Raw genomic sequence first — 13,993 nt, 5'->3', positions numbered from 1 at the left:
GATTTAATTTACATGAAAAACTTTAGATTTATTGTAACTGTTGATACTATCCAGCCATAATTAACTTATATACGCGTACGTGAGTGACCCTAACACAACGTTTGCTATAAATATTACGTATCTAATTCTAAATGCTTCGGATTACACTCCAGCTTTCCATATGCTTCGCTCCACCATATACATACATGTACAGCTAGTTAGCATCTCAAAGTCTGCAGTTTTTAACCTAACAACTAGGAAAGACAGACCCCTCTCACCAACTTTCTTAACTAACTTGGTCCTCCACTTTGCCAAAATGCTTTGTGATAATCCAATAGATCTTTGACTGATCTTCGCCAACAGTGGCTCGCCCGACACTTTAAAAACTTTGTAAAAAAGCTTAAAAACTTAACAAAGGCTCTACTAAGGCACTATCCAAATTTTTACACTAGAGTTCACCATTCACTCGGGAAGAGTTGTGTGAGGAACATATCCAGCCGAACAACATCAACATGAGGCTATCTTCTGTTCTCCTTTGTTCTTTAATCTAATCTAATCATATTCATTTGATAAAGACGGCTGCAGTTCATTTTTCTCAATTGAGAAGTAGACCCCTCAAAATTTTTGAATGAATATTAAGTATGTTACCTCAAAAACTAGAGAAATTGTGTCAGCAATAATATATCTTCGGTTGTAGGACAAATTCTATTTAAAATTTTATATACGCCATAAAAAGAAAGATGTTACGGTCAAGTGTCCATGTGCGTTTAGGTTTATTCTAACCCTTGATACTATTCAGCCATACTCAACTAACACACGTGTACGTGAGTGACCCTAATACTATGTTTGCTATCAATATTACGGATGTAATTCTAGATGGTTTTGATTGCACTCTAGCTTTCCATATGCTTCTCTCCACCATATACATGTAGGGGTGGATCAGTATGGGATCCCAAACCGAAAAAGGGATCTTGAATCCCAAACCAAAAATTTTCGTTCCAAACCAAAATTTCTGTATTCCAAATTTTCAGGATTCTTGAATTGTTTTCAGTATTTTAGGATGCATCATGATTGAATTTTGGGTTTTTGGGTTTGAAATTTGAGATTTATTTGGATGTGGGCTAAAATTTTGACTTTTGGCCTAAAATCTTATTTTCTAATTTCATATAAATTAAAATTTAGGTTTTTACCTCATTTTAATTTGAAATTTCATACCAATTGAAATGCCAATTCATTCATACCAAGTCAAATTGATGTTCCAAAGTTCCAAACTATTTAATTTCATACTTTTATTTCTAATATAGTCTACTATCAAACTAATTAAATTCAACATTCAACATGCATGCAACTAAAATAAATATATATATTTTTTCGGTTCGGTTCGGGATTCCCGAACCATTGAATATGTAATCCCGATTCTTGTACCAAAAGGTTTGGGATCAGTTCAGTATGAATCCTGAAATTTTCGATATTATCGGTTTGAGAATTTTTCGGTATGAGATCGGAATTTTTTTTATTTGGTTTGGGATTTTCGGAAAAAATTTGCAGCCCTATAGACATGTACAGCTAGCTAGCATCTCAAAGTCTGCAGTTTTTAACCTAACAAGTAACTAAGAAAGACAGACCCCTCTCACTGGTTTTCTTGACCAACTTGGTCCACCACTTTACCAAAATGCTTTGCGATAATCCAATGGATCTTTTGACTGATCTTCCCGATCCCTTCATGCTTCCCCAAATTTCCACTTGAAAACCCTTTATTTTTTACCAATTAAAAAGCAATGCAATTCTTTGTCCACTATAGGATATTGATTAACAAGGAGAATCATGCGACGGAAAGATTATCAAAAAGTAAGTTGTAGGCTCATAGCTAGAGCATCTTCAATACTATTTTTCTTGCTATCTTCATGATTATTAGTTCAAGCTGCCAATAAATATGAGATAATGAGTTAGAATTTAAATAGGATAAAGTTCCGCTTTTTTCATGACGACGATTCTAACCACAACTAGAAGTTAAACTCATAGAATTCGAACTCATTTATCATCATTCATGTTAGTTGAATCCGGGAAGTGTGAGTGGAAACACAACACCTTAAACCCAAAGGTTCAATCAACCACGAGCTGATGGCCTAGTGGTAAATGGCGGATTGTGATGCTTCCTTCAAATTAAAAACTGGAGGTCTTGGGTTCGAAACGCGCTGCTGGTGTGGAAGCCAGACTTGTGGCCAAGGGGAGGCTGAAATGCCTTTGTGAGTCTTTCCGATCTCCGAAATGTATGGATAACCGTATATCCCTTGTTAGAAAAAAACAAAAAGAAGGTTCAATCCGGTTCAATTCTTTTTATTATAACCTAAAAGGAGAAGGAAAAAAATGGAAGAAGGATTGAAAATATCAAGGACATGATACAAGTGTAATTAATTAGCATCAGAACCTTTGTTCATTTCTTCGTCTCTACTCATGCTATCCTTTCACTCTTTTAGATGGCATACAATACTTTTATTCTCGAGGATGGATTTTTCTTTATTTGGCATAACTAATGTTTATGCAAAGGATTAATGACCAAGGGGAATTCATCCATTCTCTCTAATCTGTAGGCAAGTTATTCTTGGTTGGAGTTCACCTTATGCTCTGTAATGTCGATTAGATTCCTGCCAAGATTTTATCGAACACTTTTTGCGAACCATAGGGTCGCACACAAGAAATATGAGAAAAAAGACAAAAGAAAGAGAACAAAATCCACCAATAACCATACATAGAATTGCTCAAAAAAATAGCGTTGTAATTTATTGTTTTTTACTCATCATTTCAGTTTGTCGCAGTTGCATATGAGTCATATACCAATATACATATAAATATACATTGGGTTGTGAAGCAATTAGAGTCATAAGCAGCCAATGAACCCACGTTGTCTTTTGCCACTTTCGCTAGGAGGACGAGAGTTAGCCTCCACTTATGACTTGTGATAAGATTTCAATTTGGAGTTTTTCATTCAGTACAGCAAATTTGATTTACGAGTCAAGCCTATTGGCCAACACTTATTAAGGATATTTTTCTTTTCTTTTTAACTTGTAAATTGTTGTACACATCTAAAATCGAATCGGGTCCCAAAATTTGTACCAAAAGCAAAAAATGTGATGCCTTAAAGACCAATACACGTATCATTTTCTTTTGACAAAGCGACAGCCTAATTTACTCTTGAGTAAATATGATTTCAATTTAATGCCCGAACGTTTCCTATAACTGTAAAATACCCAAAATTTAATGCCCGAAACCGAACCGTTCGGATCGGTAACTTGCGGGGATTAGATTTGACAGGTTAAATTGCTATCCGTACTTACTCTAAACTACATGGAGAGGGGTGAGGGTTCCAGAGTGCAAGGGGACATACACATTGTCCTAGTTAATCTGCCTAATCCGCATATTCGACCTAACACATACCATGTTAAGATGTTTAAATTCAAAAACTTCAGCATATAATCTAACCAATAAGGAACCCTAAAAAGTCAAACCTTTCAAATATGGCCTAAAAATAAAGGAAAACTAATGAAAATGACTTGAAAACAGAGTTTTAACGAAAAAAACAAAATAAAGGGCAAAGTGAATAGTACTAGGATTGACTTTTTAGTGTAAAAATATGGTTTTTCGTTAAAATGAACAGTACCAGAAAATTTTCATTAAAGTTCCAAAAAAAAAAAAAACCTTTCAAATATGGCCTCGTGAGCGTTATCTTTCCGTCTAAATTCTTGTTTGGCCACGGAAATATACAATCATAGAATTCCTCAACAAACAACAAAGAAACTAGGTATTCAAACGGACCTACCTCGAAGCGGGCATGGAGACCTGATTTTCCTGCAAATGATTGATTACTTGGACGGATCAAATGATTCGTGACACAACACAACATAATCCCTATCTCTATCTTGTTAGCAAGTAAACACAGGAAAGCATGGTTGTCAATTCCATGGGTCCTGACATTATTAAGCAAGATATGCAGATCTACGTTTGACCGAGATCTATACCAATACAATTAAGTTAATAAAAATGATTCAAGCATCGGGACGTATGAAAAAGATAAAAGGAGAGAACATTCTCAGTGGTGCGCGTGATGCAGCAATTTTGAAGCCACTGATGCAAGGTGGTGCCAAGGAATCTTCTTCAGTCCATTTTTCGCCTGACTAATCCTTTGAAGAAGTCAAAACTATATGGACAAACAGAGACAATATAATGATTACTTAGGTTACAAATAGCCAGGCTCATGTCCTGACCTACTTCTGAAATTATAGCATATGAATGTAAAACCACTCCATGAAATTGCCAAAATGCTTGATAGATACGGTAGTTCATCAGAAAAACGGGCAAATACAGGCATGAAATGTTCGACCAGAAAGACATGTCCAGTACCGATTCTGCCCCAACTAACAGGAATGCATACACTGACTAATTACATAAATACAAAGGCAAGGATTAAGAGGCCATTACTAAATAAAATCAGAGTCCAAAAATTCTATAATGCTCCGGAGTACCATAGAAAATCAAATCAGAGTCACATCAAAGATGGTAAACGCATGCGAAATTATCACGATGACTGTATTTGGACAGAAATGAACAGTAAAGGAAACATGATTATTGTCACCTAGTAAAGCAGAGGTACAGTTTCAAATCAACAGATATACAATAAGGGTGTGAGATTTCAACTACCAAATCTTCACCATTTGATGTCTCAAACAAAAAGCTTATATGATGCGGTACTAGGACCAAACCAGGACAGGATTTTAACTAATAGTAAAATAAACCATTAATATGTCAACAAAACAATGAAACTACCTTCAGGCATAATACCACGAATTTCTACTACTTCCAATAACTACCAATTTATAGATACTTTCTTTCATATACTAACTTTCAAAAGTTACAAAAACCACATCAAATCAAACAGATCTCCCCAGTAACGTGTATCAAAAAATTCGAACCTTATTACCAGGTATCCATTCCGAATGACAGAAATGGCTTAAGGCAATCTTGACAAGAGTGTTCCCTTTGGTTGAAGTTGAAATGTTGATGGCTCTAAATTGTGCTAACACACTTGCCCAGAAAAATAAAAATTGAAAATTGAGCTAGCTAAGTGAAAGGAAATTACTGTTTATTTTTACCCTTAAGAGCTTGCTCGCCATATGTTCATCCAGTAGTTATAATGGAGCTTTCAAAAGCATACATTAGACTATTAAAAAAAAAACAAAAAACACTTTGCACGTACTGCTTAAGTAAGTTTCATAGTTAAATTAAGCAACACTATATCACGACAAAAAGAAAAAAAATCTTTTGAGCAAACATACCTATTGCCATCAGGATGAAGTTCACACATTTGATTGTCATCACCAATAGCCAACAAATATCCTGATGAGGTCAAACCCTGCAAATTGAAGATTTTTAGTCCTGAGAACCCTAGTACCAAATATAGAATATTGCAACAATCATACCTCAAACCATATAACACCCTTACGGTCGACCCTATTTACACGGGTATATCTTGTTTCCTAATTTGTCTACTTAAGGGATGCTGTTAATAATCATGTAAATGGCTATTTTATTCTTATCCTCTTCCCCTGTTCAAGCCATTCTATTCTATGATTGCAATCATGCATAGTTTTACAAAGATGGAGTTACACCCGTATCCAAGGGTGTCCAGCAATGGCCACATGTTGGCTGTGATGAGAGGCATATCAATGCTTGACATGGTGCGTGCAAATATCTTGGCTCATAGTGGTCGTGGGGTATTTGCATGGCTATTTTATGGAATTTGTGCATAAGTTTGGAGATTTTAACGTGGACAGTCAAGATAGGCAACCATAAGGGGTCTAAGAGTAAGACAGTAAATTACAGGGTTATCCATGTAAATAGGGCTAGCCATAGAAGGTGTAATTGTAGTTTTTCCCCCTATCTTTTGATTTTGAGGCTAGATCTTTTTGCAGATCATTCAAATCAAGGATTCACAAACATTTTTAACCAATAAGTACTTTAAATTTTGTAATCAAGGGAAATGAACAAACTTTGGTTGAAACAAAAGGAAATATATCCATAAAGTTAACGATTGAATTTGTCTGAGCCAGAAAGGATGAAATAGTAGTTTTTGTTCGGTTTATCATAAGAAAGGGTATACGCTATTTCATTTACATAGGCATGCATATCCAAAATTTGAGGCAGTGCCTCATTGAGAAGCTGTCTAGTTTGCCACACCTGAATAGTGACCACATTTTCCACCACTTGATCCTCAGTTTTTTCTTGCACAATAACTCTCTGTCCACTGCAGATACCAAAAAAAAATTATGTTCAAAGTGGATCTACGTGCTGGAGCATATTTCTCTTGATTGATATTAATTTAAGCATGGATACCTGTTCATCTTTCTTAATTATGATATTATATTGACAAAGAGAAAGGAGGCTTCAAGATTACAAGCATTTTTGCTCCTTCACCGAGCCCAAGTTTTTATGATGGTAAGAAAATTAAGATGTCAAGAAAGCTGAAAATGCAAGACAACAAAAATTAATTTGATTGTTTAAGGTATGGCGGTAGCACAACGATATAACAGTATAGGTGAAACATAGACCACCTGGTCCATGTAAAAACCATAGCTTACAAATTCCAAGTAGAATACTAAGGACATGGGTATTGTGGAAGAAGGTACTGGTTTGGTACTGAGGTGCTCTTATAAAAAGTGGGTATAAAAAAAAGCTAAGCTCAAAAAGGTGTTTGGTGAACACTTAAAAACAGCTTATTTTCACAATTTTGGGTGAAAAAAAGCTGAAAACGTGAAGCAGCAAAAATGAGCTTATTCTCACAGCACAACAGAAGCAATTTTTTTTCAAAGCACAGCAATACCAACCAGCCCAAAGTGTGTTATTGTCAATCTCATGAGTAGAATACTAATTCCAAATTGAATACTAATGAATGGGTACTGTGGAAGAAGGTGTGTTATTGTCAATCTCACGACTAGAACTGCTTCTTGAAGGCTAGCGTACAAGGAAGGAGTCCCCTGCATCCCAACAGTACCCCAGCAAAACTCCCCTAGCGAAAGGGGATAAGACACTTGGCTCTCCCCTTATACGTAAGATGAAGATACAACCCAACCCATTCCTGAGATAACTTGCTCGATAGTTGATACCATGTTAAACCCATGGATAGAACTTATCCTTGAAAACCAGCTTGCAAAAGAAAGGCTTTCCACATATTTATATACCACGCATCCCAGAGGCAACCAGACTATGTGGGAATATACTATTAGGGGGATGAATGACAAGAACAAATTCGGTACTTTATCAGAAGAAAATCAGGAGGCCAGATTAATGGTTGGAAAACGGCTTCTGCAGATCGAGTAGAATTGTTATTTTGTACCAAGACAAAATTCACAGAATATTTGGTGTGACATTTCACAAGGCTTCTTTGCTTTTTATATCTAGAAAAGACCATCTGAAAAATTACTAACTTGAGTTCAACCTTAACGATCCACAAGAGAATCTAATCTACATGTTAGTGTGTTACCTGTGTAACCATGTCCTATAGTATAGCTCCTCAAGAGATTGGAATCCTGCAAGACATGAACCAAAAGAGCCAGCGTTAATTTTCATAACCTACGTACTTGATGGATATTCTATCATTCTTACTGATCAAAGTAGAATTTTACAGCTGAAATAGAAACTGCAGAAACAAGATCAATTAGATAAATGTGCAGAACATGAAATAATTGTATCTGCCCACTACTTATCCATATTTCTTTGCGGCAAGGAAACTAGGTTGTTAGACAGCGGGGAAAAACAGCTATCTCATAACTGAGACAGTACAACCAAGGGATTCAACTTTTGGTATCAAGCAGAAATTAAATGTTGATTCACAGAATATTCAAGCTGGCTTGAAACATAAATGAAAAAGTTTAGAAAGAACGGCACCAACATGCATAGTTGAGGTAAAACTGTAAGATTAAGCACTAAAATCAAAATGAAGGAATGGTATAATTGATATATCAGATGACATTTTCGATAATTGACATGATGAGTTTTTACCTTGATTTATAAAAACTTCATATAACATCTCAAATTTGTTAAAGAAGGTGGCAAGAACATCTTCTCTTGTAAATCGGTATGTTGTAACAGACAATTCTCTAAGAAATGCATTCAAACATGTGGTTGGTTTCTCATTATCAACGTTCAAACCTACACCTGCAAACACAAAAACAGGAGTATCTCTGTCATCAACATAAAAGTTATTGTTGAATATCCATTATCCAATCATGCACATGTGCGTGTTGTTGATGGTGGCATTCATATAGTACTTGAAAGGAACAGAGTCCACCGAATGTAAGAAGTTAGGTATTTCAAAGCATGCTTATTTGCAATCAGACCTGCTAATCAGCAACCAGAGGATAAGACTAATTACCAGCAGAGACATTGAACTGCTTTGACATATACGTTGAGGTGCATAAAATACCTCCCACTTTGAGGCCATTTAAATAAAGATCATTTGGCCATTTTATTTTAACATCAATATATGGTAAGCCCTGAAATGCAGAAGATGTACCCAACACAAAGTGTATCAAAGTCTGCACTATAGCATCAACCAATTAACTGCAAATTAGTAAATATAACAATCAGATGCAATGTGCATGGTCCAAGTAGCCAAATATAAGCCCGAAAAAAGTTATCTCCGTGCAATCTATTACAGGTTGGATAGTAAATACGAGTGACGTAATCTTTCTACAGTTAAAGTACTAGCAAACTTCTATGTATTACTTGAGGTCAAGATGAACACCTCAGGCAACATATTGAATTAGAAACAAATAGAACACTTATTTATTGCTTAACAAATTCGAATTTTGAATGAAGCTTGCTTCTTTGCTACAGTTACCATTAATGGCTATCATATACAAAACTCATATATATAAATTTGACAAAGTTAACTCTTTAATTCTTTCCATATCAAACTCGTTACGAACAATTCACTCACATTTTTATCACAAACATATTTTATTGCCTCCGTGACGGCAAGAGAAACCACGTACTGTATGAGAGGCACGACTCGGCCATCCTCCATCTGCAAAGTAAAGGAAAACAGAAGGCAACCCTGAGGAGACTCCCACACATTCTTCGACCGCCCTGCCACAAAAATTAACTAACAAGTTGAATTCCAAAAATTGAAATACAACAATCAATCAATCAAACTCAACCACTAATTAGCATTTCAAACCTCTGCCTTTGTACTGAACATCAGCTACACAAACCGCACCCACCGGCAGCTCACAAAAATTGCTGAGAACAAGCTAAAAACTCGAATTCACTATCCGAAAAATAATCATTCACTTATCTTCAGAGTTCAGGAAACTAAAAATCCAGTCTTTTGCGAAACTTACTTGGAAACGACGTCGTGTGTGGAAGGCAAGCGTGGAGACCAGAGGAGGAACCTGCCGAACCGACTGGTAGAGAGCGAGGTCATGAACGAGTCGACTCCGAAAGCATCCTCCTTGACCGGCTTTTCGAATTCCGACTGTAACAAAATTGAAACCTCGGTGCTCTCAGGGAGCTTCAGAGCGTTGCTGCTCTTCAATGCTATAGCAATTTCATTCTCCGGCGGCGATTTCCCGCACAAAACCAGCTTACAGTTCGAATTGCCGTCCATGGCTGAAACTTCAAAAATGAAATTAGTTTCCTGGATTTTCTAGGTAGCCAAACAGTAGGTAGGGAACAGACTAGAGAGCAGAACAAACCTGATGCAAAGGCGGCGGGTAGAGAGAGACTGCAAGTCGCTTTCTTCGCGAAAATGGCCTTCTTCAGCGAGCTTCTTATGGTGGAAAACCCTAGCGAGGAGGTGGTTGCGAAGGGCATTCAACTCGGAGGAACCAGAAGTTTCAGTGGGAAGTGAAACGTTTGGGCTCTTTGGACGGAGAATGGAGATGCCACGTAGTCACTGCGAACCCGCCACCTTAACGGAATAAAAATGAAATGAGTTAACTGCATGTTTGCCCCCCTAAAGTTTTAGTGGTTTTCAATTTGGTCCTCAACCATTTTTTTGGTTTTTGCTCCAGATTGATCATCCTTTACCATTGAAGTGAATTGTACCTAGCAAGCAGTAATTCTATTACTTTGGTCACTAACGATTAAGCTGTCCTCATTAGGCTGCTTCAACTTCTTAACCAGGACGAGGTCTGCTTGGATGCTGAAGGAGTCTGTGGATGGTATACATGCATTATTATAAACTAATCAGGTGGTGGTGAATCATTCCAAGGAAAGCTAATAGCATTGCTCATCCTTTAGCTCGATATAGTTTGTAATGTCAGGACCAAGGTATAAAATATCAATGATATCGGAAATATCGGTAGTCCAAAAACATGGAAATATCGAGATATTATCGATATCGGTAAAAATTGAATAAAAACCACAGAAATTGTAAGAAAAACTTGGAAATTTTTATTGAAACTTTGCAGGATGTTTATTTAGTCAATTATCTATTAGTTTATCACAAAAAATTGGAAGGAAATGCATTGCATGATAAATATAACTGATTTAAGTTGATTATATAGCGAGCTGTCAAACATTGTGAGTATGAAAAATATGTAGTAATTAATGAAAGAAGTTTAAACACACCATAATCATTTATATATAATGAATTAGTACAATATTTTACACTTTATACATTACATGGTAAGATACATGAGTGATTTAGCAAGGTTTAAAATATCGATGATATCGGAAATATCGGTAGTCCAAAAAAATATCGGTAATTCAAAAACACGGAAATTTTCGATAAAAAAATAAGGATATTATGAATATTTTAGACCATAGTCAAGACTATCGTATTGGGTGGATATGGGGCCCACCATGCCTAGTCTGTAAATGGTAAATTTCGTCTTGGTTTTTTCCTTAGTCTGACTTTTTCCCACTAAACTTTTTTCAAAGGCCATCATTTTGTCCACATGTATGTTTATGTTTGTTCTAGTTGGTGTTTTATGAATGAAATTATCGTTTACCCTCAAAATAAAACCCAAGGAGTTTGTGCAATTTAAAGCGAACAAAAACCACTGTGAACTTTAATGAATGTAAATTTTTGAGGTGTCGATTCTGTTTTGGCAAATTATTTTATTCATAGTCAAAAGTATGTTACCACGGTACCAAGATTGTAAGAAAAGAGAAATTAATTTGTCACTTAAGTGTGGTATAATGATACCCCTCCTGTAACATCTCACATCGTTCAGGGAAGTGATCCTTAAATGTATATTCTCATCTCTACCTAGCACAAGGCCTTTTGGGAGCTTACTGGTTTTGGGTTCTGTAGGAACTCCGAAGTTAAGCGAGAAGGAGGCCAGAGCACTCCCATGATAGGTGATCAACTGGGAAGTTGCTCGTGAATTCCCAAAAACAAAACCGTAAGGGAATGGTAAGCCCAAAGCGGACAATATCGTGCTACGGTGGTGGAACAGTCCCAGGATGTGGTGGATCCGGGCCAGGATGTGACACCTCCTATATTAAAAACAATTGTCCTCATTTAACAAAAAGTGAAAGATAACTTGAGGAGTCTTTGTATCATAATATAGAGTGAAGTGCCCATCACACACACACACACACACACACACACACATACATACATGGTTGTATTAAGTTGTAAAAATATACACAGCATGAAGGGAAACAGAAGGTCTAAAGCAGCGTGACAATCCGTGAAGTCACTTTTGGGTTTAAAATCTGGGGTGTGCTATCCATACACCCTAAATTACTTCTCACACACCCATTGTTAATTTATGTCCGTTGATTTTCTTTAATTCATCCGATCCGACGGCCAAAAATTAGAAGGGTGTGTGAGAAGTAAAATGGGGTGTGTAGATATCACACCCCTAAAATCTGCTTTCATGAAAAGGGCTTGAACTAAGTTTATCTTAATAAAAAAATCATGTTATAACTTTATTTAATAAAAATACTTAAATTTTAATGAAAAACTCTTAAATTTTAATAAAAAGAACAACAAAACTTAAATTTTAATGAAAAAGACATAATTTTAATATTTAAAAAAAAACTGAAGCGCAAACCTGTGCGCCCCTCACACAAACTGTTTATAAAACTTACTACACTATTTATGAAACGGTACTACACTGTTTATGAAACTTAACAGTTATGAAACTTAACGGTACTACACTGTTTATGAAACTTAACAATAAATGCTCGTTCCAGATTTTCAAGTTCTTTCACCATAATGCAATAAAAAGATAAAAAAAGATATGATAGAGATCAACGTCCACGCCATTAAAGTAATGCATGGCTAATAGCTCAATACCATTACTAAAAAAATGGGTGATGAGTCCAACGATGTTGTCAATGATGTTGCCCCGCCTTTACCCCCAACCTTCTGAACCCACACCTGATCGACTCCCTCCCAACCATACCACCCTAGATGTGGTTCTGAATTGAACGGAACCCACTTCAATTTGAAATTTTAATTTTAGAGGAATAAAATATGCTTGGATTATGTTTAAGAGTTATGCAACTAAATGATTGGTTGGGTGCTCTTTGCATGCGCCTTTAGTTTTTTTTATTTTTTTTTTGTTTTTTTGTTTTTTGTTTTTTGTTTTCTTTCTCTTGTCCTTATTATTAAATAAAGTTATATGATGGTTTTTTTTATTAAAACTCAAAGTTTTGAAACCCTTTTCATTAGTTTTCCTTAAAATCTGATGTGGAAACAAGTTGATCAAACATCAAAGTGTAAAACCCCAAAAGTTTTAGAGGCGAATCCGAATTACCTGAAAATATAATCATTTGCTTTATCAAACTTCATAGCCAGTGACGACGTTTGCCATTTGGTGTAGAGCAAGTGAACATAGAACGGCCACTCATGAAAGAACTACATAGAGCTCTTGAAATCCGCGGCTTAATGGTTTGCAACCTTCCGGAAAAAGGCTGTTCCCTCTTTACCACCAAAGACTTCTCTCCAGGTCCTCTCTCTATCCTTTCCTCTCTTTAGCTTTGCTACTTCATAAAATCAACAATGGAGGTTTTTAACTGTAGGGGAAGTGATAATTTGCCAAGAGCGTACGCGTGCTTGCCGAGCAACTCTCCGGCGGAATCTAGGTGTGACCCTTACTTCAAATCGAGTAATCTCAAAAAATGCTAGACTTGTCAAGTTGTATACTATTGTTGCAGCTCGTGCTAGGTAAGTCATAGGGTTTTCGAATTAGGGATTGCATTGCATTAATGGGGGTTCTTGTATTTCTCGTTCGTTGAAGCCTTGGGCTGGTTTGCATCCATTACCTTTGCACTAGACCTCAGCGGCTGCGCTAGTTTGTATCCACTACCTTTGCACCATCAGAACCATGAGCCCTTTGAAATCGTCAACTTAAAGACTTGTCGTAAGCCTCTTTCTCAGCAGCATCAAAGAGAACGTCCCAGGCCTCTTTAGCATGCTTGAAAGCACCCTCAATAGTGATTGATCCATTCTTGTCGAGGTGCAAGGCTAGTGCCAGTCTCTTGTATTGTTTCTATTTCTTAGTCAACAACACTAGGGTTTTAGATGCTAAGAACATGATACCAGTTTTGTTGGATTATGATTATGATAACATGGTTTCCACAATATGTGTAATCATGTGTAAAGGTACACCATAACATTGGTGTACTAATATACATATGATATAGTGAAATAAGTTAATTAATTAATAAAAAACTAATATAATTAATTGATGAATTATGAAGGATATGAATAGTTGTATTCAATGGGTAAAGTTGTAACTTCCTTGAAGAATACAACTCCTCCATCTCTATATATTTATCAAATCCCTTTTTGTCAGATTATTTAATTTCTTGAAAAAAAAAAAGATTATTTAATTTTATTCTCCCTCTCTAATTCATATCATTCGCACCATATTGTGATCAATAGTCTAAGCGACATCGGTTTTCAAATCCTGTGAACTACCTTATTCGATCACTGGCCTCAGCGCTAGGTTTTTCATGAATAAAAACAATTTGCCCAATTTTGTCTCGAACTGCATTT

General features: G+C 36.2%; 1 protein-coding gene across 2 annotated transcripts; it reads right to left on the bottom strand.

Moving 5' to 3' along the window:
* Window positions 1-3,820: 3,820 nt before the first annotated feature.
* LOC126632037 (biotin--protein ligase 2-like) lies at window positions 3,821-9,932 on the bottom strand. Of its 2 annotated transcripts, none has more exons than XM_050302251.1 (10): window positions 9,729-9,931; window positions 9,375-9,642; window positions 9,212-9,273; window positions 8,972-9,120; window positions 8,405-8,525; window positions 8,032-8,187; window positions 7,514-7,559; window positions 6,211-6,277; window positions 5,310-5,386; window positions 3,821-4,174 (listed from the first exon to the last, which is right to left on the bottom strand). In XM_050302251.1, the coding sequence occupies exons 1-10, from the start codon at window positions 9,844-9,846 to the stop codon at window positions 4,132-4,134; spliced, it is 1,107 nt and encodes a 368-aa protein (XP_050158208.1). In that variant the 5' UTR covers window positions 9,847-9,931; the 3' UTR covers window positions 3,821-4,131. The 2 variants fall into 2 exon arrangements, 1 of the variants encoding a protein (XP_050158208.1); XR_007626550.1 differs by lacking the exon at window positions 3,821-4,174 and adding an exon at window positions 6,367-6,494 and having other exon boundaries at window positions 5,312-5,386; window positions 9,729-9,932.
* Window positions 9,933-13,993: the final 4,061 nt, after the last annotated feature.

This window comes from Malus sylvestris, chromosome 8 (assembly GCF_916048215.2).
Source record: "Malus sylvestris chromosome 8, drMalSylv7.2, whole genome shotgun sequence".
Lineage (NCBI taxonomy): Eukaryota > Viridiplantae > Streptophyta > Magnoliopsida > Rosales > Rosaceae > Malus > Malus sylvestris.
Note: the sequence above shows the minus strand (reverse complement) of the source record. Positions and strands in the feature narration are given on the sequence as shown.